At 46.8% G+C, this 18,450-nt stretch overlaps 1 protein-coding gene across 1 annotated transcript in view; it reads right to left on the bottom strand.

The window, feature by feature from the left end:
• Positions 1-712: 712 nt before the first annotated feature.
• Positions 713-18,450, bottom strand: part of LOC128693118 (sodium-independent sulfate anion transporter-like) — a 98,665-nt gene continuing 80,927 nt past the window's right edge. Inside the window, exons 7-10 of the mRNA XM_070089549.1 lie at positions 8,494-8,734; positions 7,513-7,644; positions 1,365-1,611; positions 713-718 (exon numbers count right to left, since the gene is read on the bottom strand). Of these exons, the coding sequence (XP_069945650.1) occupies positions 713-718; positions 1,365-1,611; positions 7,513-7,644; positions 8,494-8,734 (626 nt within the window). The remainder of the gene's footprint in view (positions 719-1,364; positions 1,612-7,512; positions 7,645-8,493; positions 8,735-18,450) is intronic.

Raw genomic sequence — 18,450 nt, 5'->3', positions numbered from 1 at the left:
TGCTCTGATAATTTCAACAGTATTATCCAAATTATTGTAATCTTCCGGTATTTGACAGTGACCTGCATAAATTCAAGATGTTAGTCATACCTTAGCTGATGTATAGTCAGCAGCATCAATGAAGGAACAGTCAATAACAATTGGAAGAGAACCAGCAGCCTGCCGGAGCCCAGCCTTTGTGACGGCACCACGAATGTGTGAAGTGCCGGGGTAGCTGAGACCGTGACGAGGAGTAACTAGAACATGTCCTCTACTGTCATTCTGAGAGATAAAGATGAGTGAGAGATGCTGGAACACCAGAAGCCATTAACAGTACAGTAACTCACAATATATTCTCTACTATCATTCTGAGAGAGAAAGATGAGTGAGAGATGCTGGAACACCAGAAGCCATGAACAGTACAGTAACTTACAACATATTCTCTACTATCATTCTGAGAGAGAAAGATGAGTGAGAGATGCTGGAACACCAGAAGCCATGAACAGTACAGTAACTCACACCATATTCTCTACTATCATTCTGAGAGAGAAAGATGAGTGAGAGATGCTGGAACACCAGAAGTCATTAACAGTACAGTAACTCACAACATATTCTCTACTATCATTCTGAGGTAAACATGAGGAAGTAAAAGTGAAAGAAAATATATTTTATAATTATTGAATAAAAGACTGGAGAACAAAAATTTCAGTTTACCTTGACTATAATTCAGGTTTTACGGCTGTATAATAACATGTTAATATACAGTGCTTTTTGGTCATTACAGATTTATAAATTTGTTAAGCTACTGAGTATTTTATGCACAAATTAAAAAAGCAGGAAACATATTTGCACAATACCATTAAATAAAGTGAACAAACTCAGAAGCATATAGATTATTTGTAGTTTTTATAACGAAGTAAATTACCTTACAGTTATTTCATGTTTTTTCCTGGTTGAATTATTAACATTTTAACCAAATGCTTTTAATTTCATTATAATCAACGCATTATTTAAAGCAGTTACAGAAACAGGAAGAAAGTATCATTAGATTTTTGAAACAATATAATTATAACTCGCTTTCCTCCACCACACACACAAAAAAATCGATATTTAATACTTTCTGACAGATCACTCATTCTAACATACAGTGAATGGCGGGGAATTTGGCTAGGCCTAGGGACAGTTGGTCCCAAAGATGAGGGGGTACTTGTACCTCCTCCCATGGGAGACTTACGTCTCGAGACACTCCCCAGATAGGGAGCCAAGGCCGGGTCATCACTACTTGGAAAAGACCCGGGCCGGGAGAATACCGGCGAATAAAAAAAAAAAAAGTGAATGATCTTCCAAAATCCTGCAGAAGGACTACTCAAAAGAAGGGAACTTACACTAGGTGGGACAACTGTGACGTTGACGGTTGGTGTAGCAACTGAATAAAGAAGCATCGAGAGATTAACGCCCATGCCCAGCAGAATGCCCCACTCGGGGCCCAACAAGAGGCAGGCCAAGAAGGTGACTGTCAGAGGCACCAGGTCGCTCTTCTTACTCCTCCAGAGAGGAACCAAGATCTCGTAATCAATAAGATGAACCACAGCGCTCATGATTACTGCTGCCAGTGTCGACTTGGGAATATATCTGAAGAGAAAACATTTGGTACATAGTTAGGTAGGTAGGCTTGAAACTTTAGGAGTCCTTTGATCGAGAAAATCTTCCAGCGCTTTTGGTAATAAAAGTAAATAGTGATGAGATTAAGACACATGTGCAACATCTGGGTATCTTTATTGTAGACGTTTCGCCATCCAGTGGCTTTATCAATACAAATTCTAGAACATAACTTGAAGACAGTAGAACTATGTACAGAAGATGAGGTAATCAGTCCCTCAACCTAGGAGTAGGTGCGAAGAGCACCATAGTCGTGGAGATTCTGAAGCAGAAGAAAGGATCCTGGCGCTTATATAGTAACGTCAGGTGTAGCAGACGAGGGCATATTCACTGGTAGGCGGGATTCCCCAGTGGAAGTAGGTCCTTCCCAAAGAGATGGGTTAGTTGTAGTAGTAGTTGTCGTAGTCGAGAAGGTTATGTACATGTCCTCAGAATTAAGATTCCATGATGTTGCAGTGTCAGACACTGCAACATCATGGAATCTTAATTCACATGTTGCACATGTGTCTTAATCTCATCTTGTCGGTATTATATACCATTCGTACACAACTTAAAAGTAAATACAACAACAAGATAAATAAAATAAAATTAACAACACAAAATTACTTGCCCGAATATAATACAAAACACAACAAATATTGTCTCATCAATAACAACAACTAATACCAGTTAACATTAAATTAACAATGTTAAAAGATAATCTTAAAAGTTTATTGAGATTCCTACCACAAGTACCACAAAAATTATGATATAGACGACAGATGCAAAGAAGGTTTGAGCTGTGGGTGAACAATATGTGTTACACATCACAAACACCTGCACACAGGAACACCTGTACACATGAGTACCTGCACACAGGAGCACCTGCACACAGGAGCACCTGCACACAGGAGCACCTGCACACAAGAGCACCAGCACACAGGAACACCTGCACACAATAACACCTGTACACATGAGCACCTGCACACAGGAGCACCTGCACACAAGAGCACCAGCACACAGGAACACCTGCACACAATAACACCTGTACACATGAGCACCTGCACACAGGAGCACCTGCACACAAGAGCACCTGCACACAAGAGTACCTGCACACAAGAGCACCAGCACACAAGAGCACCTGCACACAAGAGCACCAGCACACAGGAACACCTGCACACAATAACACCTGTACATATGAGCACCTGCACACAGGAGCACCTGCACACAAGAGCACCAGCACACAGGAACACCTGCACACAATAACACCTGTACACATGAGCACCTGCACACAGGAGCACCTGCACACAAGAGCACCTGCACACAAGAGTACCTGCACACAGGAGCACCTGCACACAAGAGCACCTGCACACAAGAACACCAGCACACAGGAGCACCTGCACACAAGAGCACCTGCACACAAGAGCACCTGCACACAGGAGCACCTGCACACAAGAGCACCTGCACACAAGAACACCAGCACACAGGAGCACCTGCACACAGGAGCACCTGCACACAAGAGCACCAGCACACAGGAGTACCTGCACACAAGAGCACCAGCACACAGGAGCACCTGCACACAAGAGCACCTGCACACAAGAGCACCAGCACACAGGAGCACCTGCACACAGGAGCACCTGCACACAAGAGCACCAGCACACAGGAGCACCTGCACACAAGAGCACCTGCACACAAGAGCACCTGCACACAGGAGCATCTGCACACAAGAGCACCAGCACACAAGAGCACCTGCACACAGAACACCTGCACACAGGAGCACCTGCACACATGAGCATCTGCATGCAAGAACAACTGCACACAAGAACACCAGCACACATGAGAACCTGCACACAGAACACCTGCATACATGAGCACCTGCATACAAGAACAACTGCACACAGGAGCACCTGCACACAGGAGCACCTGCACACAAGAGCACCAGCACACAGGAGTACCTGCACACAAGAGCACCAGCACACAGGAGCACCTGCACACAAGAGCACCTGCACACAAGAGCACCAGCACACAGGAGCACCTGCACACAGGAGCACCTGCACACAAGAGCACCAGCACACAGGAGCACCTGCACACAAGAGCACCTGCACACAAGAGCACCTGCACACAGGAGCATCTGCACACAAGAGCACCAGCACACAAGAGCACCTGCACACAGAACACCTGCACACAGGAGCACCTGCACACATGAGCATCTGCATACAAGAACAACTGCACACAAGAACACCAGCACACATGAGAACCTGCACACAGAACACCTGCATACATGAGCACCTGCATACAAGAACAACTGCACACAGGACACCTGCACACAAGAGCAACTGCACAAAGGAGCACCTGCACACAAGAGCACCTGCATACAAGAACACCTGCACACAGGAGCACCTTCACACTAGCATCTACACACAGGAATACCTGCACACAGGAGAACTTGCACACAGAAGCAACGGCACAAAAGAACACCTGCACACAAGATCACCTGCACACAAAAACACCTGCACACAAGAACACCTGCACACAGGAGCACCTGCACACAAGACACCTGCACGCAGGCGCCCGTGCACGCAAGAACACTTGCATACAGGAACACCTGCACACAGGAGCACCTGCACAAAAGAACACCTGCTCACAAGAACACCTGGACACTAAATCATCTGCACACAACAGCACCTGCACACAGGAACGCCTGCACTCAAGAACACCTGTACACAGGAGCACCTGCAGACAAGAACAACTGTACTCAAGAACACCTACACACAAGAACACCCGCACACAGGAGCACCTGCACACAAGAACATCTGCGCACAAGAGCACCAGCACACAAGAACACTGGCAAACAGGAGCACCTGCACAAAGGAGCACCTGCACAAAGGAGCACCTGCACATGAGAACACCTGCACACTATAACACCTGCACACAATAGCACCTGCACATAAAAACACCTGCACACAAGAACACCTGCACACAGGAACACCTGCACACAAGAACACCTGCACACAAGAACACCTGCACAAAAGAGCACCTGCACACAAGAACACTGGCCAGGAGCTGAGTCTCGACCCCTGCAGCCACAATTAGGTGAGTACAATTTCGCGAGTACACTTGCACAGAACACCTGCACACAACAGCACTTGCACACAACAACATCTGCACACAGGAACACCTGTACACAAGAACACCTTCACACTAGAGCACCTGCACACAAGAGCAACTGCACCTGCACTCAGCCAGGTGCTGAGTCTCGACCCCTGCAACCACAGTTAGGTGAGGACAACAGCACCTGAACACAAGAACACCTGCAGACAGGAACACCTGTACACAAGAACACCTGTACACAAGAACACCTGCACATAAGAACACCTGCACATAACAGCACTTGCACACAAGAACAAGAACACCTGCACACAAGAGCACCTGCATACAACAGCATCTGCCCAAAGTAACACCTGCATACAAGAACACTTGCACACTAGAGCACCTGCAAACAAGAACACCCGGACACAACAGCACTTGCTCACAAGAGCACCTGCACACGAGAGCATCTGCACATAAGAACATCTGCACACAAGAACATCTCTACACAAGAACACCTGCACACAATAGCACCTGCACACAACATCTGCCCACAGAAACACCTGCACGCAAGAACACCTGCACACTAAAGAGCCTGCACACATGAACACCTGCACACAAGAGCACCAGCACACAAGAGCACCTGCACACGAGAGCACTTGCACATAAAAACACCTGCAGCAGCTATTTGGTTGATGTGCACCTCACGAGATGTCCCCTGTGTTACACTCACCCCAAGATCATTTTCCTTGAGTGAGGTTTGTAGTCTCTGGCCCCCCTAGACTGTACTCCGTCTGTGGTCTTCTTTGCCTTTCCCAATCTTCATGACTTTGCAATTGGTGGGGTTGAATTTCAGGAGCCAGTTACTGGGCCAGGCCTGCAGCTTGTCCAGATCCCTTTGTAATTCTGCCTGATCCTCGTCCGATTGAATTATTCTCATCAACTTCACATCATCTGCAAACAGGTACACTTCTGAGTCTATTCCTTCTGTCATGTTGTTCACAAATACCAGAAACAACACCGTTCCTAGGACTGACCCCTGTAGAACACCACTCGTCACAGGCGCCCACTCTGACACCTCGCCACGTACCACGACTCGCTGCTGTCTTCCTGACAAGTATTCCCTGATCCATTGCAGTGCATTCCCTGTTATCCCTGCTTGGTCCTCTAACTTTTGTACTCATCTCTTGTTTGGAACTGTGCCAAACACCTTCTTACAATCCAAGAAAATGCAATTTACCCACCCTTCTCTCTCTCGTCTTACAACTGTCACCCTGTAATAGAACTCCAGTAGGTTTGCGACACAGGATTTTCCATCCTTGAAACTGTGCTGGCTGTTGCTGATAAGCTCATTCCTTTCTAGGTTCTCCACCACTCTTCTCCTGATAATCTTCTCCATGACTTTGTATAATATACATGTCAGTGACACTGGTCTGTTATATTTGCTGTCTTCCACACCTCAGGTAGTCGCCCTGTTTCGATAGATGTGTTGAAGGTTGTTGTTAGTGGTACATAGAGCGCCTCTGCTCCCTCTCTCAGGACCCACGGAGAGATGTTGTCCAGCTCCATCGCCTTTGAGATATCTAGTAACTTAGGAGCGTCTTCTCCTCCTCTTCGGTTGTATGCATTGTGTCCAATACTTGATAGTGTACCCAACCACTCCGGCTTTCTGGAGTCCTTTCTGTCTCTACTGTAAATACTCTTTTAAATATCTTATTGAGCTCTTTACATACTTCTCTGTCGTTTCTTGTGGGTTCCACCTCTTTCTTCCTCAGCCTGATTACTTGGTCCTTGACTGTTGCTTTCATCTTGATGTGACTGTACAAAAGCTTTGGGTCAGACTTGGCTTTCGCTGTTATGTCATTTTCTTATCAACCCTGAGATTCCCTCCGTCTCTGTGCATGTTCATTTCTGGCTCTTCGATTAATCTCTTTATTTTCCTGAGTCCTTGGCCTTCTGTACTTCTTCTATTCTCTAGTACATTTAGTTTTGGTCTCTTTACACTTTGAGTGAACCAAGAGCTCGTCCTGGCCTTTTCATTATTTCTGATGCCACTGGGTATGAACCTCTTCTCTGCTTCCTTGTAGATTGTTGTCGCATATTTTATCATATCATTTACTGATTTTCCTTGTTCATATCTTTTTCATTGTGACATTTTTACATGTGTCACTAGTCTTGAGACAAAGTGTCTGAACGGGAAATGTACATCAGCATTTATGTGTTATGTATTAGTATCAAAATAGCACACGTTGGTTAATACAAACTACAAATATTCTTTATTATATAAATATATATAGCAAGTATCACACATTCCATGACCCAACCTGTACATCAAAATTATACTTCACGGGAGGAGATATTGCTGATGAATCACCATTATTGATGTGTCAGCCGGACACTTCCCTTACAATATATTCGGTTGCCTTTTAAAATTATTTTTGTGGTCATATTATTTTCAGTGTAATATCGGAATGGTAATGAATATATGTCTACGTTCATAAATCTGCTTGTACGTAGATACACAGAAAGTCCTGGCAACCAGTCATCATCGTTGTTATAAGCTGTGTTAATTCACTCGTGAAAATAGTCTGACATTGTCTGCTGAGCAGACATTGTCTGATGGGCAGACATTGTCTGCCCATCAGACAATGTCAGGAAACTTTTATCATCAACTGTACGTTCCTTCAAGAGTCCAGAGAAAGTCTCTAGTTCGTATAACGGTAACTGTTTGCCACAGGATTAAAAACGAAAATGTTTGATATATCTTAAGAAAAACCATTTTCCTGAATATCTATGATGTTAACTCACGTGAAATAAGGTGTTAAGAAGGCGAGGGAGAGGAGAACCATGACTCCTGTGACCAGACCTCCAGCAGGAGTCCGCACTCCACTCGTCAAGTTAACAGCTGAACGTGACAAAGCTCCTGATGTCGGCATTGATCTGTTGGTGTTATCTCATTAGATCCATATATAATGAAGAGAAAACTGAAATTAAATAGCTTATAGCTTTTATAACTTGACTGTAAGAAATCTAATTATACGATAGTTTTTGTTACTGGCAATCTATAATGTCCATTAAAATTTTTTTGTGAAATATTTAGCTCTAATGACATTTAAATGTTTGTAAGTGATATATATTGTGCAACATTTCCATTTACCCTCACAATGTTAGATGTGACATGCTCCAGAAATATCGTCTTCCTTATATAGCTTAAGCTTGAAGTGTATGCTGATGTCAGAACCTGACAAGCTAACATAAGTCACATCCACAACATTAATTATGTTATGCCAGCCCCAGATACTGTAGGTGGAGATCTTTCCCTCTAAGTTAAAGGTTACCTGTCTTTATGTATAGATACTTTAGCCACAAGAACTCTGAACTTGTCTACTACAAGTGGAGGTAAAGACGAGGTAGTAAATACAAATTTTATTTATGGAATCAAAGAGTGACACAAGAACACAGTGGGTTAGGATTCAGTGTCACTACATGACTGACAGTTAACAGGAGGAGCCAAGAACCTGAGTTTGACCCCCACATACACAGCTTGGTCAGTATAATACATTAAAACACACAACACACTTATCTACAACTTTCTAAACAGTTAAATTACTATTATGTTGAAGGAGAAGAGATGACCTACAAAGGTCACTCATCGACTGGTAGTGACCAAGTCTGATCTAAGGGAAGGTAGCTCCAATTCCTTGTATTAAGAGACCTTCATCAGTATAGTGACACTTTAATCCCTCCTTAAAGGTATCTTATACCTAGAAAGGTAACTTATAAACTTACCCAAAAAAGGATCCAATCACATTAGCAACGCCTAAAGTGATGATCTCCTGTGTAGCATCCAAGGTTCTTCCTCTAGCAAAGGCACTGACAATGGCAATAAGGTCAAGAATGGCAATGAATGGCACCATTGCTACACCAATGCCAATGTCGCTCATAATTTCCGTAAATGTTATGGTCTGGTTGTTTATCTCAGTGGAGAATGGTGGAAGTGATGCTGCCGGGATGCCAGGCTCCACGTAACCTCACACACCAAAAAACACAAATTATTGTATTATCAAATTTTCAGAGTTAACAGAGTCAAATCTCGGGATAAACGAGATGAAAATCCAAACAACTCATCTCTAAGCCGTCGCCTTCCAGAAGTCCCTTCAAGCCGTGCCGTTCCAGCTGTTACCTTCCTGCCGCTCCCTTCCAGCCATCCATTTCCAGCAGTTCCCTTCCTGCCATCCCCTTCAAGCAGTCCCCTTCTAGAAGTCCTCTTACAGCCATACCCTTATCAGCCGTCCCTTTCTAGCCGTCCCATTAGCAATCGTCCCCTTCCAGTCGTCCCATTCAAGCCGTCCCCTTCCAGTCGTCCCCGTCCAGTCGTCCCCTTCCAGTCGACCCCATCCAGTGGTCCCCTTCCAGTAGTTGGGTTTGAAAGAACACCTAAGAAGTAAATTATATTAACAGTGGGTCGTCATGATAAAACTCGCATCCCAACACAAGTCAACACATTAAACAAACTGGGTCTGACTACTGTGGTCTGACTACTGTAGTCTAACTACTGTAGTCTGACAACTGTAGTCTGACTACTGTAGTCTGACTACTGTAGTCTGACTACTGTAGTCTGACTACTGTAGTCTGACTACTGTAGTCTGACTACTGTGGTCTGACTACTGTAGTCTGACTACTGTAGTCTGACTACTGTAGTCTGACTACTGTAGTCTGACTACTGTAGTCTGACTACTGTAGTCTGACTACTGTAGTCTGACTACTGTGGTCTGACTACTGTAGTCTGACTACTGTAGTCTGACTACTGTAGTCTGACTACTGTAGTCTGACTACTGTAGTCTGACTACTGTGGTCTGACTACTGTAGTCTGACTACTGTAGTCTGACTACTGTAGTCTGACTACTGTAGTCTGACTACTGTAGTCTGACCACTGTAGTCTGACTACTGTAGTCTGACCACTGTAGTCTGACTACTGTAGTCTGACTACTGTAGTCTGACTACTGTAGTCTGACTACTGTAGTCTGACTACTGTAGTCTGACTACTGTAGTCTGACCACTGTAGTCTGAGTCTGACTACTGTAGTCTGACCACTGTAGTCTCTGTAGTCTGACTACTGTAGTCTGACCACTGACTACTGTAGTCTGACTACTGTAGTCTGACTACTGTAGTCTGACTACTGTAGTCTGACCACTGTAGTCTGACCACTGTAGTCTGACCACTGTAGTCTGACCACTGTAGTCTGACCACTGTAGTCTGACCACTGTAGTCTGACTACTGTAGTCTGACCACTGTAGTCTGACCACTGTAGTCTGACCACTGTAGTCTGACCACTGTAGTCTGACCACTGTAGTCTGACCACTGTAGTCTGACCACTGTAGTCTGACCACTGTAGTCTGACCACTGTAGTCTGACCACTGTAGTCTGACCACTGTAGTCTGACCACTGTAGTCTGACCACTGTAGTCTGACCACTGTAGTCTGACCACTGTAGTCTGACCACTGTAGTCTGACCACTGTAGTCTGACCACTGTAGTCTGACCACTGTAGTCTGACCACTGTAGTCTGACCACTGTAGTCTGACCACTGTAGTCTGACCACTGTAGTCTGACCACTGTAGTCTGACCACTGTAGTCTGACCACTGTAGTCTGACCACTGTAGTCTGACCGCTCTAGTCTGACCACTTTAGTCTGACCACTGTAGTCTGACTACTGTAGTCTGACTACTGTAGTCTGGCTACTGTAGTCTGACCACTGTAGTCTGACCACTGTAGTCTGACCACTGTAGTCTGACCACTGTAGTCTGACCACTGTAGTCTGACCACTGTAGTCTGACCACTGTAGTCTGACCACTGTAGTCTGACCACTGTAGTCTGACTACTGTAGTCTGACCACTGTAGTCTGACCACTGTAGTCTGACCACTGTAGTCTGACTACTGTAGTCTGACCACTGTAGTCTGACCACTGTAGTCTGACTACTGTAGTCTAATCACTGTAGTCTGACTACTGTAGTCTGACCACTGTAGCCTGATCACTGTAGTCTGACCACTGTAGTCTGACTACTGTAGTCTGACCACTGTAGTCTGACCACTGTAGTCTGACCACTGTAGTCTGACCACTGTAGTCTGACCACTGTAGTCTGACCACTGTAGTCTGACCACTGTAGTCTGACCACTGTAGTCTGACCACTGTAGTCTGACCACTGTAGTCTGACCACTGTAGTCTGACCACTGTAGTCTGACCACTGTAGTCTGACACTGTACTGTAGTCTGACACTGTACTGTAGTCTGACCACTGTAGTCTGACCACTGTAGTCTGACCACTGTAGTCTGACCACTGTAGTCTGACCACTGTAGTCTGACCACTGTAGTCTGACTGTAGTCTGACCACTGTAGTCTGTAGTCTGACCACTGTAGTCTGACCACTGTAGTCTGACCACTGTAGTCTGACCACTGTAGTCTGACCACTGTAGTCTGACCACTGTAGTCTGACCACTGTAGTCTGACCACTGTAGTCTGACCACTGTAGTCTGACCACTGTAGTCTGACCACTGTAGTCTGACCACTGTAGTCTGACCACTGTAGTCTGACCACTGTAGTCTGACCACTGTAGTCTGACCACTGTAGTCTGACCACTGTAGTCTGACCACTGTAGTCTGACCACTGTAGTCTGACCACTGTAGTCTGTAGACTGTAGTCTGACACTGTACTGTAGTCTGACCACTGTAGTCTGACCACTGTAGTCTGACCACTGTAGTCTGACCACTGTAGTCTGACCACTGTAGTCTGACCACTGTAGTCTGACCACTGTAGTCTGACCACTGTAGTCTGACCACTGTACCACTGTAGTCTGACCACTGTAGTCTGACCACTGTAGTCTGACCACTGTAGTCTGACCACTGTACTGACCACTGTAGTCTGACCACTGTAGTCTGACCACTGTAGTCTGACCACTGTAGTCTGACCACTGTAGTCTGACCACTGTAGTCTGACCACTGTAGTCTGACTGTAGTCTGACTGTAGTCTGACCACTGTAGTCTGACCACTGTAGTCTGACCACTGTAGTCTGACTGTAGTCTGACCACTGTAGTCTGACCACTGTAGTCTGACCACTGTAGTCTGACCACTGTAGTCTGACACTGTACTGACCACCTGTAGTCTGACCACTGTAGTCTGACCACTGTAGTCTGACCTGTACTGTAGTCTGACCACTGTAGTCTGACCACTGTAGTCTGACCACTGTAGTCTGACCACTGTAGTCTGACCACTGTAGTCTGACCACTGTAGTCTGACCACTGTAGTCTGACCACTGTAGTCTGACCACTGTAGTCTGACCACTGTCGTCTGACCACTGGTGTCTGACCACTGTAGTCTGTCTGAGTCTGACCACTGTAGTCTGACTACTGTAGTCTGTAGTCTGACCACTGTAGTCTGACCACTGTAGTCTGACCACTGTAGTCTGTAGTCTGACCACTGTAGTCGGACCACTGTAGTCTGACCACTGTAGTCTGAGTCCACTGTAGTCTGACTGTAGTCTGACCACTGTAGTCTGACCACTGTAGTCTGACTGTAGTCTGACCACTGTAGTCTGACCACTGTAGTCTGACCACTGTAGTCTGACTGTAGTCTGACCACTGTAGTCTGACCACTGTAGTCTGACCACTGTAGTCTGACCACTGTGTCTGTACCACTGTAGTCTGACCACTGTAGTCTGACCACTGTAGTCTGACCACTGTAGTCTGACTGTAGTCTGACCACTGTAGTCTGACCACTGTAGTCTGACCACTGTAGTCTGACCACTGTAGTCTGACCACTGTAGTCTGACCACTGTAGTCTGACCACTGTAGTCTGACCACTGTAGTCTGACCACTGTAGTCTGACCACTGTAGTCTGACCACTGTAGTCTGACCACTGTAGTCTGACCACTGTAGTCTGACCACTGTAGTCTGACCACTGTAGTCTGACCACTGTAGTCTGACCGCTGTAGTCTGACCACTGTTGTCTTTTCGCTGTAGTCTGACCACTGTAGTCTGACCACTGTAGTCTGACCACTGTAGTCTGACTACTGTAGTCTGACCACTGTAGTCTGACCACTGTAGTCTGACCACTGTAGTCTGACCACTGTAGTCTGACCACTGTAGTCTGACCACTGTAGTAGTCTGACCACTGTAGTCTGACCACTGTAGTCTGACCACTGTAGTCTGACCACTGTAGTCTGACCACTGTAGTCTGACCACTGTAGTCTGACCACTGTAGTCTGACCACTGTAGTCTGACCACTGTAGTCTGACCACTGTAGTCTGACCACTGTAGTCTGACCACTGTAGTCTGACCACTGTAGTCTGACCACTGTAGTCTGACCACTGTAGTCTGACCACTGTAGTCTGACCACTGTAGTCTGACCACTGTCGTCTGACCACTGTAGTCTGACCACTGTAGTCTGACCACTGTAGTCTGACCACTGTAGTCTGACCACTGTAGTCTGACCACTGTAGTCTGACCACTGTAGTCTGACCACTGTAGTCTGACCACTGTAGTCTGACCACTGTAGTCTGACCACTGTAGTCTGACCACTGTAGTCTGACCACTGTAGTCTGACCACTGTAGTCTGACCACTGTAGTCTGACCACTGTAGTCTGACCACTGTAGTCTGACCACTGTAGTCTGACCACTGTAGTCTGACCACTGTAGTCTGACCACTGTAGTCTGACCACTGTAGTCTGACCACTGTAGTCTGACCACTGTAGTCTGACCACTGTAGTCTGACCACTGTAGTCTGACCACTGTAGTCTGACCACTGTAGTCTGACCACTGTAGTCTGACCACTGTAGTCTGACCACTGTAGTCTGACCACTGTAGTCTGACCACTGTAGTCTGACCACTGTAGTCTGACCACTGTAGTCTGACCACTGTAGTCTGACCACTGTAGTCTGACCACTGTAGTCTGACCACTGTAGTCTGACCACTGTAGTCTGACCACTGTAGTCTGACCACTGTAGTCTGACCACTGTAGTCTGACCACTGTAGTCTGACCACTGTAGTCTGACCACTGTAGTCTGACCACTGTAGTCTGACCACTGTAGTCTGACCACTGTAGTCTGACCACTGTAGTCTGACCACTGTAGTCTGACCACTGTAGTCTGACCACTGTAGTCTGACCACTGTAGTCTGACCACTGTAGTCTGACCACTGTAGTCTGACCACTGTAGTCTGACCACTGTAGTCTGACCACTGTAGTCTGACCACTGTAGTCTGACCTCTGTAGTCTGACCACTGTTGTCTTTTCGCTGTAGTCTGACCACTGTAGTCTGACCACTGTAGTCTGACCACTGTAGTCTGACCGCTGTAGTCTGACCACTGTAGTCTGACCACTGTAGTCTGACCACTGTAGTCTGACCACTGTAGTCTGACCACTGTAGTCTGACCACTGTAGTCTGACCACTGTAGTCTGACCACTGTAGTCTGACCACTGTAGTCTGACCACTGTAGTCTGACCACTGTAGTCTGACCACTGTAGTCTGACCACTGTAGTCTGACCACTGTAGTCTGACCACTGTAGTCTGACCACTGTAGTCTGACCACTGTAGTCTGACCACTGTAGTCTGACCACTGTAGTCTGACCACTGTAGTCTGACCACTGTAGTCTGACCACTGTAGTCTGACCACTGTAGTCTGACCACTGTAGTCTGACCACTGTAGTCTGACTACTGTAGTCTGACCACTGTAGTCTGACCACTGTAGTCTGACCACTGTAGTCTGACCAGTCTGACCACTGTAGTCTGACCACTGTAGTCTGACTGACCACTGTAGTCTGACTGACCACTGTAGTCTGACCACTGTAGTCTGACCACTGTAGTCTGACCACTGTAGTCTGACCACTGTAGTCTGACCACTGTAGTCTGACCACTGTAGTCTGACCACTGTAGTCTGACCACTGTAGTCTGACCACTGTAGTCTGACCACTGTAGTCTGACCACTGTAGTCTGACCACTGTAGTCTGACCACTGTAGTCTGACCACTGTAGTCTGACCACTGTAGTCTGACCACTGTAGTCTGACCACTGTAGTCTGACCACTGTAGTCTGACCACTGTAGTCTGACCACTGTAGTCTGACCACTGTAGTCTGACCACTGTAGTCTGACCACTGTAGTCTGACCACTGTAGTCTGTAGTCTGACCACTGTAGTCTGACCACTGTAGTCTGACCACTGTAGTCTGACCACTGTAGTCTGACCACTGTAGTCTGACCACTGTAGTCTGACCACTGTAGTCTGACCACTGTAGTCTGACCACTGTAGTCTGACACAGTCTGACCACTGTAGTCTGACCACTGTAGTCTGACCACTGTAGTCTGACTACTGTAGTCTGACCACTGTAGTCTGACCACTGTAGTCTGACCACTGTAGTCTGACCACTGTAGTCTGACCACTGTAGTCTGACCACTGTAGTCTGACCACTGTAGTCTGACCACTGTAGTCTGACCACTGTAGTCTGACCACTGTAGTCTGACCACTGTAGTCTGACCACTGTAGTCTGACCACTGTAGTCTGACCACTGTAGTCTGACCACTGTAGTCTGACCACTGTACCACTGTAGTCAGACCACTGTAGTCTGACCACTGTAGTCTGACCACTGTAGTCTGACCACTGTAGTCTGACCACTGTAGTCTGACCACTGTAGTCTGACCACTGTAGTCTGACCACTGTAGTCTGACCACTGTAGTCTGACCACTGTAGTATGACCACTGTAGTCTGACCCTGTAGTCTGACTACTGTAGTCTGACCACTGTAGTCTGACCACTGTAGTCTGACCACTGTAGTCTGACCACTGTAGTCTGACCACTGTAGTCTGACTGTAGTCTGACCTCTGTAGTCTGACCACTGTAGTCTGACCACTGTAGTCTGACCACTGTAGTCTGACCACTGTAGTCTGACCACTGTAGTCTGACCACTGTAGTCTGACCACTGTAGTCTGACCACTGTAGTCTGACCACTGTAGTCTGACCACTGTAGTCTGACCACTGTAGTCTGACCAATGTAGTCTTACCACTGTAGTCTGACCACTGTAGTCAGACCACTGTAGTCTGACCACTGTAGTCTGACCACTGTAGTCTGACCACTGTAGTCTGACCACTGTAGTCTGACCACTGTAGTCTGACCACTGTAGTCTGACCACTGTAGTCTGACCACTGTAGTCTGACCACTGTAGTCTGAGCACTGTACTGTAGTCTGACCACTGTAGTCTGACCACTGTAGTCTGACCACTGTAGTCTGACCACTGTAGTCTGACCACTGTAGTCTGACCACTGTAGTCTGACCACTGTAGTCTGACCACTGTAGTCTGACCACTGTAGTCTGACCACTGTAGTCTGACCACTGTGACCACTGTAGTCTGACCACTGTAGTCTGTAGTCTGACCACTGTAGTCTGACCACTGTAGTCTGACCACTGTAGTCTGACCACTGTAGTCTGACCACTGTAGTCTGACCACTGTAGTCTGACCACTGTAGTCTGACCACTGTAGTCTGACCACTGTAGTCTGACCACTGTAGTCTGACCACTGTAGTCTGACCACTGTAGTCTGACCACTGTAGTCTGACCAATGTACTGTAGTCTGACCACTGTAGTCTCTGACCACTGTAGTCTGACCACTGTAGTCTGACCACTGTAGTCTGACCACTGTAGTCTGACCACTGTAGTCTGACCACTGTAGTCTGACCACTGTAGTCTGACCACTGTAGTCTGACCACTGTAGTCTGACCACTGTAGTCTGACCACTGTAGTCTGACCACTGTAGTCTGACCACTGTAGTCTGACCACTGTAGTCTGACCACTGTAGTCTGACCACTGTAGTCTGACCACTGTAGTCTGACCACTGTAGTCTGACCACTGTAGTCTGACCACTGTAGTCTGACCACTGTAGTCTGACCACTGTAGTCTGACCACTGTAGTCTGACCACTGTAGTCTGACTGTAGTCTGACCACTGTAGTCTGACCACTGTAGTCTGACCACTGTAGTCTGACCACTGTAGTCTGACCACTGTAGTCTGACCACTGTAGTCTGACCACTGTAGTCTGACCACTGTAGTCTGACCACTGTAGTCTGACCACTGTAGTCTGACCACTGTAGTCTGACCACTGTAGTCTGACCACTGTAGTCTGACCACTGTAGTCTGACCACTGTAGTCTGACCACTGTAGTCTGACCACTGTAGTCTGACCACTGTAGTCTGACCACTGTAGTCTGACCACTGTAGTCTGACCACTGTAGTCTGACCACTGTAGTCTGACCACTGTAGTCTGACCACTGTAGTCTGACCACTGTAGTCTGACCACTGTAGTCTGACCACTGTAGTCTGACCACTGTAGTCTGACCACTGTAGTATGACCACTGTAGTCTGACCACTGTAGTCTGACCACTGTAGTCTGACCACTGTAGTCTCACCACTGTACCACTGTAGTCTGACCACTGTAGTCTGACCACTGTAGTCTGACCACTGTAGTCTGACCACTGTAGTCTGACCACTGTAGTCTGACCACTGTAGTCTGACCACTGTAGTCTGACCACTGTAGTCTGACCACTGTAGTCTGACCACTGTAGTCTGACCACTGTAGTCTGACCACTGTAGTCTGACCACTGTAGTCTGACCACTGTAGTCTGACCACTGTAGTCTGACCACTGTAGTCTGACCACTGTAGTCTGACCACTGTAGTCTGACCACTGTAGTCTGACCACTGTAGTCTGACCACTGTAGTCTGACCACTGTAGTCTGACCACTGTAGTCTGACCACTGTAGTCTGACCACTGTAGTCTGACCACTGTAGTCTGACCACTGTAGTCTGACCACTGTAGTCTGACCACTGTAGTCTGTAGTCTGACCTGACCACTGTACTGTAGTCTGACCACTGTAGTCTAACCACTGTAGTCTGACCACTGTAGTCTGACCACTGTAGTCTGACCACTGTAGTCTGACCACTGTAGTCTGACCACTGTAGTCTGACCACTGTAGTCTGACCACTGTAGTCTGACCACTGTAGTCTGACCACTGTAGTCTGACCACTGTAGTCTGACCACTGTAGTCTGACCACTGTAGTCTGACCACTGTAGTCTGACCACTGTAGTCTGACCACTGTAGTCTGACCACTGTAGTCTGACCACTGTAGTCTGACCACTGTAGTCTGACCACTGTAGACCACTGTAGTCTGACCACTGTAGTCTGACCACTGTAGTCTGACCACTGTAGTCTGACCACTGTAGTCTGACCACTGTAGTCTGACCACTGTAGTCTGACCACTGTAGTCTGACCACTGTAGTCTGACCACTGTAGTCTGACCACTGTAGTCTGACCACTGTAGTGACCACTGTAGTCTGACCACTGTAGTCTGACCACTGTAGTCTGACCACTGTAGTCTGACCACTGTAGTGACCACTGTAGTCCACTGTAGTCTGACCACTGTAGTCTGACCACTGTAGTCTGACCACTGTAGTCTGACCACTGTAGTCTGACCACTGTAGTCTGACCACTGTAGTCTGACCACTGTAGTCTGACCACTGTAGTCTGACCACTGTAGTCTGAGTCTGACCACTGTAGTCTGACCACTGTAGTCTGACCACTGTAGTCTGATCACTGTAGTCTGACCACTATAGTCTGACCACTATAGTCTGACCACTGTAGTCTGACCACTGTAGTCTGACCACTGTAGTCTGACCACTGTAGTCTGACCACTGTAGTCTGACCACTGTAGTCTGAC

The sequence above is a fragment of the Cherax quadricarinatus genome, chromosome 28, assembly GCF_038502225.1.
Source record: "Cherax quadricarinatus isolate ZL_2023a chromosome 28, ASM3850222v1, whole genome shotgun sequence".
Lineage (NCBI taxonomy): Eukaryota > Metazoa > Arthropoda > Malacostraca > Decapoda > Parastacidae > Cherax > Cherax quadricarinatus.
The sequence above is the reverse complement of the archived record's forward strand: the minus strand, read 5'-3'. Positions and strand labels throughout refer to the sequence as shown.